We start from the raw sequence: 12,500 nt of genomic DNA, 5'->3' as shown, positions 1-12,500 counted from the left end.
CCTCCCGGGATCTGCTCTATAGACCCGATCACAATACTCTACGGGAGATCTCCCAGGGATCTGCTCTATAGACCCGATCACAATACTCTACGGGAGATCTCCCAGGGATCTGCTCTATAGACCCGATCACAATACTCTAGGGGAGATCTCCCAGGGATCTGCTCTGTAGACCCGATCGCCATGCTCCACGGGAGATCTCCCAGGGATCTGTAAAGTGGGATCACTAGATCTCTGTGTCCTCCCGGGATCTGCTCTATAGACCCGATCACAATACTCTAGGGGAGATCTCCCAGGGATCTATAAAGTGGGATCACTAGCTCTCTGCCAGGGATCTGCTCTGTAGAAGCGATCACAATACGAGAAGATGAAAGGGGTTGCAGTAAGGGTCCGGCGGGGGCCATTGGGAGCCGTGACTCGCCAGTTTGGGATTTTTTACCCTGCTGAGAATTTACTGGAAAGACCACTCGGCTTTTACTGGTTTTCTTCGTCGGTCCCGATAAAGGGTATCCACTAACTGGGGGGCAAAATATGAATACCCCTGAAAGAGGTCGCACTGTATTAATGATTTATCCTGAGCTCAGCCTCCGAGGAGCCGAGATCCCGGGAAGAAATATTAATGCGGGGATCACAGCTAATCCCACCAATTACGTTCCCGCTGCTTCACTGCGCCATTTTGGATTCTGAATCCTATAATAAAACCCGGCGCTGCTATCACCGACATCTCGATCCCGGGGCGTACGGCGCGCTCCCCATCCCGGGGCGTAGGGCGCGCTCCCCATCCCTGGAGGAGCTCAGACATGGCCGAAAGCTCCCGGTGTGAGTTGGTGGGACCCGCGCGCATGCGCAGCGCTTTGTACTGAGCCGGGATTAAGCGGCTTTTCATCAGTAAACCTCGTCTGGTTTGGAGCCGACTCATCAAACCTTCCTTTTTCGCTTTAAACCTCAGTCTTTGATTTTTTGCATCGATTTCCTCAAAGTGCAGCTGGGCGGCTGGAAAAGGACGGAATCATTGGAAGCAAACAAGTTTCCCACTTGAAAGCAGGGGAGCGGGGTGGGATTTTTAATGGTAGTTCAAAGGGTGACAGATGTCAGAGACTTTGAAGGAGTCCGCGGGCCGGACGGGCCGGACGGGCCGGCCGCCTCATTAAACGCTTTGCCGGGGAGATTTAGCCGTTTACGGGCCGCGGCGGACCGTCCTCTGCTTTTAATTTGTGGGGGGTTTTGCCGGATTAAGGGGACGGGGGTCGCAGGAAAAGCTGATGCGCTCGGATCTACTCCTGCTGGGCATGCGCGGCCCGGGGAGATCCGTGACCAGCCGGCGAGCTGTCCAAAGGGTCTGGATCCCAGATCTGATAGGGGGGTCTCTGTCTCCATTTACAAGATCGGCTTGTTTTTGGTTTTTTTACAGATAAGGCAGCCCGTCGTTATTTACGCGGAAAGATCAAATAATCCGTTTAAATGAAGATTGCGTCCTTTCTGCAGCCAATGAGAGCGTCCGATAACAAGGTGCAGGGAGGGGGGTTACAGGTACACGCTTCGTGGCTCCGTCATGGAAGAGCCGTGATTACGCGGAGGAAACAAAGATTTCAAAATATAACTCGGAGGAGCTGACGCTTCGCTGGCTGCGGCCGCCACGGAAGTCTCTGAAATATTTGGCGTCTCTTGGGGTCAAAGACGCCAAAAATTGCCTCTTTCGCTTCCACCTTCATAATGCAGCTCGGAGAGGAGATGGTTAAAATACCCCCCCGCGCTAGACGCGTCCTGCAACTCACATGACAGCGAGACCGCCGAGCTTTGAAAGAGACAAGCTTGATCTTAAAAGTTAGAAGCAGATGCTGTGATGTAGCGTTTCCATGGCAACGACATATCCAGGCAGCGCAGCGACGCATCGTTCTATGCATTTTTGTTCTGTTTGGTAAACGCATTCTACCAATAGCATCACAACGAGGGTCTGCGCGGTCCCCAGAGCTGACACTCTATAAAGGAGGCAGATGCTTTAGGGGCCATTTACCCCATCAATGGGGTATATAGCCGGGGCAAATCAGCAGAATGCTCTGCACAGGCATGACTACTCCTTAAAGACACAAGAACAGAGAATGTTCCGGGGCTGAATGCAGCCTGGCTTAGAGTGATGGGTGTTGCTGTTGTATTAATGTGAGAAATCTGATTTTACGCTATAAATTATTTAAAGTGTGATCGGCGATCCGCGTCGCGGAGTATACGAGACCAACGACGTATTCCAATTACCCCCCACGGCGTATCCGGGATCCACAGGGGATAAATCTGTGAGGTCACGCAGCTGACATGTAAAGGGATCGGGGGGGGGGTAAATTACCAACAAACTGCAATTTGTTAAAGTTTACAAACTTAGCATTTATTACGAGGACAACAAGATCCGGGGCTTAAAACGGCCAATCAGAACGGTCCGCTAATTACCAGCAGGCCCAGTCTGCTGCCCTTCGATTTGGGAAGGCTGGGGGTTAATGTCCCGGTTCGTCGTTTCACAGGAAAAAGCAGCCGCCGAGGGGTCGCGGGGGGGCTCGCCTCAACAGGGAGAAAGAAAACATTCCTGGCACGGCCTAGGGGTTTACTTCAGGATTCCTAGCGCTGTGATGGGGGACATAGCATGACACGCTCGGGCCCCCAGAAACTCCACAGCGGGGCCCTATGTGGTAAAATGATTCTGGTACTAACGCTAACCCTGACGCCGGGGGGTCATTCAGCGGGAGGAAACATGTGCCGGCGACACCAACATTTATATACAACATGTATCCCCTTCACACACATGACATCATACTCAGCAACTCATCACAAAGCAAATGACATCATCAGTGAACATCTGCCGGTAAAAAACGGCTGACTGGTTCCATGAAGACGCTGCTGCCAGCCGGACGCGTTTGTAAAGACACGTCTTATAACGTGTTGTGTTACAGCGCGTTACACGTTACAGCGCGTTACACGTTACAGCGCACGGAATAACCGGAAGGAGCTCGAACGCGTAACAAGAACCCCACGGAAGGACAGACAGGGCGGCCGCAGCGCGTCTGCTACCCACGGGAGACACTCGGCTCGCAGGCCGACGGACGCAGAGCAATACTCAAAAGAACACGTCCGCAGGGGCCGAAACCGCAGAATCCCTCCTTAAACACAATCTGAAAACTGTTTTTCTTTAACAAAGTTTGGTGAAAATGACGTTTTCTGCATTTCTGAGCAGCGTCGCTTGTTTCGTGCGGATTATCCTTTTATACAAAGCATCTGCACGTGCAAAAAATAGAAAAAAAGGTAAAACTAACAATAAAAAGGGGAAAAATAACATCATATATGAGGAAAAAAGGTAAAACTAACAATAACGCCATATATAGGAGAAAAACGGGTAACATTAAAAATAATACCATATATGAGAAAAAAAAGGGGTAAAATGACAAATAATAGTAATAATAATAATAATAATAATAATATATATAAATATAATCTATATGAGGAAAATGGGAGAATTCAGCCCCCCTCCAGCCAAGGTCTCCTCCACGCCGCGCGTTTTGTCGGAAACAATCAAACGAGCCCCCAGCGGCGGGGGGTAAATCGGCTTCCAGCCGGGATGCGCAGGTGGATGCCGGCGGGGCGCGTCTCGCACGAAAACACTCAAAACAGGCGAAACCGGCAACGCGGACAGCATCACCTCGCCCTACGGGGCAAAGAAAAGGGCAGCTGGCGATCCAGGGGGGTTTCTTACCTGCCAAGGTGCGCGCGGGAAGAGAGAAGACACGTCACGGCCTTCTGATCCACGGAGGGGAGAAGCCAAGGGCTCAGCTTCCCAACACCCCAAAAAGGAGAGGACCACCCCTCCCCCCCCCGACGCAGCCGGAAACCGGGGCTTTACGGATTTCATGCCAAATATTCCATTGGGGGCGGCCGGTAACCTGCGCGGTCGGAGGCCGTACATGCTGGTTACCTGGGCGTCGCGCTCTCGCCACTGCTGGCTCTTCGTCTCGTGGTCCGACATGGTGGTCCGGAGCTGCTTCTCCAGCCGATCCATCGCCTGCTGGTGGTCCTTGGCGCTCCTGTCCTTGTCGGCGTTGTGCTGCTGGAATAGGTAGGTCTTCTCCTCCTCGTGCTTCAGCCTCAGCTCCACAATCTGATTGGACAATGAAGGGTACAGTTCATCACTTGAACATCCTTGTCACCATGACAACTCATGCAGAGGTTCAATTCTGCCCCCCACTGCTCCCCCCGTTCTACCCCCTCCTCCTCACGTGCCCCTCAAAACCAAGTGATGTACATACGGCTCCGTACCGACCACGCGACCACGCCGCCGATCATTCCCCAGCCTCACAGATACTAAACGACAAAGACGATTCCGCTTCCTCTCCAACGGGGACCGAAGCCCCGCTCCGGGGAGACAGAATCCCTCGCGTGTGCTGAAAACCACGGCCCGCCGCACGATCACCAACCAACCAGGGGGTAAATAGTTAAGGTTCGGTGTGAAATGCGACAAAAAAAACGAGTTTATAGAAAAAACCCCAAGCGGGCAGAAAGATGGCGGCTCCCTCCGTGCGTCTTCACCGTCTCCGGGATAAAGGACGGCTTCGGCCGATCCGGGTCGCTTCCATCAGCAGAGTTGTCATTTTTTCCGTAAGATAATTAGGAAATAGAGGGCCGTTATTATCTCGCTGTCAGCGAGCGATGTGCGCGTCACGGCCGGACCCCCGCCGCGTTAAACGTCTTTTCTCTCAGAAGCCTTTCCCAGCGTCCCGCTCGCCGGTGACCCCGGCTCCGTGTGAATGGCGGGCCGCGTCTCGGGCCCCGCTGGCCGCTCCTTTGATGCTAATCCTCGCGCGCTGTGCACAATGGCACCCTACCTGGCCGGCACGCTGCACCCAGCCGGGCGGCCTTTCAAGCAGGTGATGAATGAAGGCAGCGGGAAGCCCGTTCCCCGGCTCTCCGCAGCCACACAGCTGCCGACAACCGTCACTTGGCGTTTTCTTCAGATCTGCTGGATTTTGGGATGAATAAGGAAAAAAAAACAAAAAAAAACCGACATGTTTGCAGAGGCCACGTCGCTCTGTTTGTGGCGTGAGAACCGGTAATCTATCCGGACTGTGAAGAGCTTGGGATGAAAAGCTGCTGGTCCTGGGGGGGCTGCCGTCTGGGCTCGAGGTTTCTCTCTCGTCTTATATGTGACAGTCTTATGGGGGCCGCGTAACCACGAGCCACCCATCAACGTCCGCTGGATCCCACCTACACCGGCTGAATGTGGAACGCCCCATGGTTCATGCGTCGGGGTGACGGAATTTCTAAAAAAGGCGTCTCGTGGTCTCGTGGCTGCGTCTGATTTCCCGACGTCTTCTGTCCGCACACAGTCGTTCGGTTCGGGACGTTTCCTCTCCGTTGGGGGAACCTTCTAATAAACGGGGATAAGGCAGAAGCCGCTGAAGGAGGCGGCCGGGCGCTGGTCGGAGCGCCGTCGGCTTCGTGTGGCGCGTGGTCTCGGATTGGAGTGCTTTTCCCCTGTAGACGCCGGCCACGCGGAGGGCCGGGCGGACGCACACACGGCGCCGTCTTACCTGTTGCTCGTAGCTCTGTTTGAGCTCCTCCAGCTCCCGGGAGAACTCCTCGCTTTGCTTCTCTCGGAGCGATTTGGAGCGAGTTAAGTCGGCTTCCACCTTTTCCATCTGCGAATAAAGAGAAAGCCGGACCCTGAGCTCAATGACGTTTTTCTACACTGAAGAACGCGTTGTCCGTACCACACGGAGGGCCACGTGGCCCCCGGCTCACCTGCTGCTTCATTTCGGAGTACACCTTCTCCGTGTTGGACTCCACCTGGCGCTTAAACTCCTCCAGAGCGGCGTCGGCTTCTTGCGCCCGCAGTCTCTGCGTCTCGGTCACCCTCGCCAGCTGCTCCTCTCGCTCCCTGAAAGCGAGACACCAAGTACACTGTCACAGAGGCCGCGCCACGTCCCGCGGCCCACACACCGCTACGGGCTGCCAGGAGGACACTAAGCCCGGTTCCCTGTGCCCCACACAGCCCCCCAGTGGGCACCAGCGAAGAGAAGTACATGAGGTTATTCTGCCCATCCCTCGGGCAAATAATTCAGCCTCTCGATGCCTTCCACCCCCAAGGCCAACAGCTGCGCTTCTGCCGCGTGGAAAGCCGCCGGGGGCCGCGGTGAATTTATAAGGAAAGACAATCGCTTCCAGCTTTGGAATGCAGAGAATTCCAGGGCATTTTACAGCCGGGTAATTAACACAACAGGGCCGTAAACGGACAGGAAGCGCACATCTGGGACAGACAGGGGCTGTTATGTTGGGCTGGGGTAAGTTGGGGCAGAACGTTCAGCTCCACCAAACATCAAAGCGCAAAGTACCGACGGCCTCCCAAACGTTGTCACGGCCCTGGGGGGCCACCTAAGAGTCACACAAACGGCTCCCCGCGGGACTCGCCAGGTAAACAGCGGGCGACACCGAACGAGGCAGCGCCTGGGACCGACACGCCACCCGCTATGCTGTACCGTGAGCAGCCGCTCACATGCATGTCCCTTTAATGTGGCGACACCACATATTGCATATTATATTACATATTATATATTATATTACATATTACATTACATGTTACATATTATATATTATATTACATGTTACATATTACACGTTACATATACATATTCCCTGTCCGCGAGGCTTCGGGAACACGACGGACCCCGTGCCGCCCGCCATAGCTGCACTGAAGAATCCAAGAACGGATCCCGATGCATCATCACGACGCGCACCTCATCCCCCATACACCCCCGGCTGATGACGAGTAACGGCCCCCGGTGTATTTCTGAAGCAGCTATATGAGCATGCGCGTCACACGGACACACGGCTTTGGCTCGTGGACAGAGCTTTAGAAAGGATCTGGCCTCTGATGCGTGAAGCTCAATCAGGTCTTTGTTTGACTTGGAGCCGGACCCCCCCCCCCCACCGGTCCCTCCTATAATAAAAAGGCCTTTGGTGCGGACGGGCAGCTTAGCGGCGATCGGCAGCGTGTTTGCCACCTGTGGCCCCGACTGCCTGTTTTTAATAACCCCGGCCTTTTCTGGTTCTCTGGCTTTGATCCGTAAATCTGCTCCTAATTCAGCGAGCGCCTCCAGAACGTGCGACGTTAAAAGGAGCGGCGGATACGGCCCGGTAACGGCCCGGGGGCTCTGCGGGTAAACGCGGCTACACCAGGGTCCTGGGGCCAAGGAATGACCGGCACAAAGTGTTTAAACATCACCCTTCCTATACACGGATTCCGGCCCTACGTCTGCCACCTGGCTGTAAAAATGACTTCCGTCATCCCTTCTGCTGGCTGTCTCAGCCACGGAGCCACTACTATTTAAGCTCTCTGGCCGAGGCATTCACCGTCGTGCTTTGCCGATTTCACGCGTCCCACGCAAATTTCACATCCAAATTTTGTGTTAACTTTCAGAAACTGCCATTATTTCGGTTTTTTGTCCAAAACAAACTGCGCTTTCCGACACGCCGAGAAAAGGAACCTTTTCCCCCCAAATAACAGGTGTGGCAGCGAGCGGCTCGCCGAGTCCTCCGGACTAAACACAGCCGCTCAGAAAGCGGATCCCGATGCGAAGCGATCCGGGGAGATCACCGCGGCAGCACATTCTTACCCGAGCTGCTCCGATCCGCCGCCCGCTCGCCGCTACCGGAAACGCCGAGCGTTCATCTCCTAAAAAACATTCGGAAATCAGCGGGTCGTTGCCACGGGAACCTGGCTCTTAACCCTTCTATTGCTGGCGGGATCTGAGTAACCAAGACACCAGAATATTGGAAACGAAGCAGTTCGGCGTCCCAAAAAAACGGCCGTCTGTTGGGCCGCCATTTTTATCAGTTTGTCAGGGGAGGACTTACAGGTCTGCTGTACTGCTCTGTGTTATTTCATTACGACTGACCGATGGATCGATGTTCATCCAGATCAGTAACTTATCAGCTTCTCCACTGCTTCAGTAACTGCCCCGCAGAGCTCACGCTCCGCACCCGCGGGTCTATCAGCTTCTCCACCGCTTCAGTAACTGCCCCGCAGAGCTCACGCTCCGCACCCGCGGGTCTATCAGCTTCTCCACTGCTTCAGTAACTGCCCCGCAGAGCTCACGCTCCGCACCCGCGGGTCTATCAGCTTCTCCACCGCTTCAGTAACTGCCCCGCAGAGCTCACGCTCCGCACCCGCGGGTCTATCAGCTTCTCCACCGCTTCAGTAACTGCCCTGCAGAGCTCACGCTCCGCACCCGCGGGTCTATCAGCTTCTCCACTGCTTCAGTAACTGCCCCGCAGAGCTCACGCTCCGCACCCGCAGGTTTATCAGCTTCTCCACCGCTTCAGTAACTGCCCCGCAGAGCTCACGCTCCGCACCCGCGGGTCTATCAGCTTCTCCACCGCTTCAGTAACTGCCCCGCAGAGCTCACGCTCCGCACCCGCGGGTCTATCAGCTTCTCCACCGCTTCAGTAACTGCCCCGCAGAGCTCACGCTCCGCACCCGCGGGTCTATCAGCTTCTCCACTGCTTCAGTAACTGCCCCGCAGAGCTCACGCTCCGCACCCGCGGGTCTATCAGCTTCTCCACTGCTTCAGTAACTGCCCCGCAGAGCTCACGCTCCGCACCCGCGGGTCTATCAGCTTCTCCACCGCTTCAGTAACTGCCCCGCAGAGCTCACGCTCCGCACCCGCGGGTCTATCAGCTTCTCCACCGCTTCAGTAACTGCCCCGCAGACCTCACGCTCCGCACCCGCGGGTCTATCAGCTTCTCCACCGCTTCAGTAACTGCCCCGCAGAGCTCACGCTCCGCACCCGCGGGTCTATCAGCTTCTCCACCGCTTCAGTAACTGCCCCGCAGACCTCACGCTCCGCACCCGCGGGTCTATCAGCTTCTCCACCGCTTCAGTAACTGCCCCGCAGAGCTCACGCTCCGCACCCGCGGGTCTATCAGCTTCTCCACTGCTTCAGTAACTGCCCCGCAGAGCTCACGCTCCGCACCCGCGGGTCTATCAGCTTCTCCACTGCTTCAGTAACTGCCCCGCAGAGCTCACGCTCCGCACCCGCGGGTCTATCAGCTTCTCCACTGCTTCAGTAACTGCCCCGCAGAGCTCACGCTCCGCACCCGCGGGTCTATCAGCTTCTCCACCGCTTCAGTAACTGCCCCGCAGAGCTCACGCTCCGCACCCGCGGGTCTATCAGCTTCTCCACCGCTTCAGTAACTGCCCCGCAGAGCTCACGCTCCGCACCCGCGGGTCTATCAGCTTCTCCACCGCTTCAGTAACTGCCCCGCAGAGCTCACGCTCCGCACCCGCGGGTCTATCAGCTTCTCCACCGCTTCAGTAACTGCCCCGCAGAGCTCACGCTCCGCACCCGCGGGTCTATCAGCTTCTCCACCGCTTCAGTAACTGCCCCGCAGAGCTCACGCTCCGCACCCGCGGGTCTATCAGCTTCTCCACCGCTTCAGTAACTGCCCCGCAGAGCTCACGCTCCGCACCCGCGGGTCTATCAGCTTCTCCACCGCTTCAGTAACTGCCCCGCAGAGCTCACGCTCCGCACCCGCGGGTCTATCAGCTTCTCCACCGCTTCAGTAACTGCCCCGCAGAGCTCACGCTCCGCACCCGCGGGTCTATCAGCTTCTCCACCGCTTCAGTAACTGCCCCGCAGAGCTCACGCTCCGCACCCGCGGGTCTATCAGCTTCTCCACCGCTTCAGTAACTGCCCCGCAGAGCTCACGCTCCGCACCCGCGGGTCTATCAGCTTCTCCACCGCTTCAGTAACTGCCCCGCAGAGCTCACGCTCCGCACCCGCGGGTCTATCAGCTTCTCCACCGCTTCAGTAACTGCCCCGCAGAGCTCACGCTCCGCACCCGCGGGTCTATCAGCTTCTCCACCGCTTCAGTAACTGCCCCGCAGAGCTCACGCTCCGCACCCGCGGGTCTATCAGCTTCTCCACCGCTTCAGTAACTGCCCCGCAGAGCTCACGCTCCGCACCCGCGGGTCTATCAGCTTCTCCACTGCTTCAGTAACTGCCCCGCAGAGCTCACGCTCCGCACCCGCGGGTCTATCAGCTTCTCCACCGCTTCAGTAACTGCCCCGCAGAGCTCACGCTCCGCACCCGCGGGTTTATCAGCTTCTCCACCGCTTCAGTAACTGCCCCGCAGAGCTCACGCTCCGCACCCGCGGGTCTATCAGCTTCTCCACCGCTTCAGTAACTGCCCCGCAGAGCTCACGCTCCGCACCCGCGGGTCTATCAGCTTCTCCACTGCTTCAGTAACTGCCCCGCAGAGCTCACGCTCCGCACCCGCGGGTCTATCAGCTTCTCCACTGCTTCAGTAACTGCCCCGCAGAGCTCACGCTCCGCACCCGCGGGTCTATCAGCTTCTCTACCGCTTCAGTAACTGCCCTGCAGAGCTCACGCTCCGCACCCGCGGGTCTATCAGCTTCTCCACCGCTTCAGTAACTGCCCCGCTCACTCTCCGCTCATGCTCCGCACCCGCGGGTCCGGGTTGGTGGACTCGCGGATTTAGAAGCTTCATCCAGCGCTTCAGTAACTGCCCCCAGCCCCTTTCACTCACTTCAGTAACTGCCCCCAGCCCCTTTCACTCACTTCAGTAACTGCCCCCAGCCCCTTTCACTCACTTCAGTAACTGCCCCCAGCCCCTTTCACTCACTTCAGTAACCCGTCCAGCTTGGAGATCTTCCTGCGGGCCGAGTCCCTCTCGTCCTCGAGCTGCTTGTGAAGGTCGTGCGCCTGCCGGGTATAAAGGAACGTTATTACCCTTCTGCTGATAAAACGCATGAGTATTACGATCGGGGGCTGGGGATACATATACGTTACGGGGCGTCAGGGCTGGGGATACATATATGTTACGGGGCGTCAGGTCTGGGGATACATATATGTAACGGGGCATCAGGTCTGCGGATACATATATGTTACGGGGCGTCAGGTCTGCGGATACATATATGTTACGGGGCATCAGGTCTGCGGATACATATATGTAACGGGGCATCAGGTCTGCGGATACATATATGTTACGGGGCGTCAGGGCTGGGGATACATATATGTTACGGGGTGTCAGGTCTGCGGATACATATATGTTACGGGGCGTCAGGTCTGCGGATACATATACGTTACGGGGTGTCAGGTCTGCGGATACATATATGTTACGGGGCATCAGGTCTGCGGATACATATATGTTACGGGGCATCAGGTCTGCGGATACATATATGTTACGGGGCATCAGGTCTGCGGATACATATATGTAACGGGGCATCAGGTCTGCGGATACATATATGTTACGGGGCGTCAGGGCTGGGGATACATATATGTTACGGGGCGTCAGGGCTGGGGATACATATATGTTACAGGGCGTCAGGTCTGTGGATACATATATGTTACAGGGCGTCAGGTCTGATGAGAGGCGCGGTGGTCTCGGGCGCGCGTTGGCGGGGGGGCAGAAGCCGGGTGGCAGAGGTCACAGCAGTCTGTTATCGCGAGTCCAGAGGGCACGGCCCGTTATCTGCCCCAAACAGGTGCTTCCTCTGCTCGTAAAATCACTTAGCGGCCGGCTCCGGATTAGAAGGATTTGCATCAAACAGCGGGTGACATTAATGGCCGGCGATGCCCCCGCAGAGCAGTGAAGGGGAGAAGATGGCGAGAGGGGTCACTCGGCTTCCAGGCCGGGGCCGTCTAATGAGCAGGGGTCTGGATATTTATCGGCTGCGGTCAGACCACCTACCGGCCGTAAACGCCAACCAACCATAAAACGCCAACCAACCGCCAGCCGGCCGTAAACGCCAACCAACCGCCAGCCGGCCGTAAACGCCAACCAACCGCCAGCCGGCCTTAAACGCCAACCAACCGCCAGCCGGCCGTAAACGCCAACCAACCGCCAGCCGGCTGTAAACGCCAACCTAACATCAACTAGCTATAAACTCCAAGCGGCTGTAAGCGCCATACATCATCATTACGCCTGTATGGCAGCAGATTTTATATCCAGCTCTTTAGCCGCTGCGGGCCCGCAGTGTGCACGGTGGGTACTGTACACAAAGGGTTAATACGCGTGGCACTAAATAGGTGGCCAACAACGTGGCCAGCAGGAGAGGAAAGAAAAGACACAAATATGGGAAGTTACTTCGCAATAAAGATAAAAAGTCAGTTCCTCCCTCCGTGGATCCGGCGTCTGCTCCTTCCGCATCCTTTCATCTCTGCTACAAAGTGACGGCGCGGCTCACGCCGAACGCACGGATCGGGCCCGAGACACAAGAAGGTATCTGCTATACACGCCGGCGCGAGGCGCGTTCTGGGGCCCCTGAGCTCACGGCCCCGGCAGCCTTCGGAGATCGCTCCACGCCGTGCGCGCCTCGCAGAGATCCGTACGGTTTGGCCGGATACGCGGTGGGTCGGGGTCTTCAGCGTCATCTGGGGCCAGCAATGCTTATTTATCAGAACCCCCAAACCATGTCCCTGGTGACCGAGCGGGCCGACTATATATTA

General features: G+C 56.5%; 1 protein-coding gene across 1 annotated transcript in view; it reads right to left on the bottom strand.

The window, feature by feature from the left end:
• CEP112 (centrosomal protein 112) overlaps positions 1 to 12,500 on the bottom strand; it is a 42,525-nt gene that overhangs the window by 11,642 nt on the left and 18,383 nt on the right. The window contains exons 17-20 of the mRNA XM_053453532.1: positions 10,675 to 10,754; positions 5,773 to 5,908; positions 5,562 to 5,669; positions 3,950 to 4,132 (exon numbers count right to left, since the gene is read on the bottom strand). Coding sequence (XP_053309507.1) covers positions 3,950 to 4,132; positions 5,562 to 5,669; positions 5,773 to 5,908; positions 10,675 to 10,754 — 507 coding nt within the window. The remainder of the gene's footprint in view (positions 1 to 3,949; positions 4,133 to 5,561; positions 5,670 to 5,772; positions 5,909 to 10,674; positions 10,755 to 12,500) is intronic.

The sequence above is a fragment of the Spea bombifrons genome, chromosome 13, assembly GCF_027358695.1.
Source record: "Spea bombifrons isolate aSpeBom1 chromosome 13, aSpeBom1.2.pri, whole genome shotgun sequence".
Taxonomy (NCBI): domain Eukaryota; kingdom Metazoa; phylum Chordata; class Amphibia; order Anura; family Pelobatidae; genus Spea; species Spea bombifrons.
The sequence above is the reverse complement of the archived record's forward strand: the minus strand, read 5'-3'. Positions and strand labels throughout refer to the sequence as shown.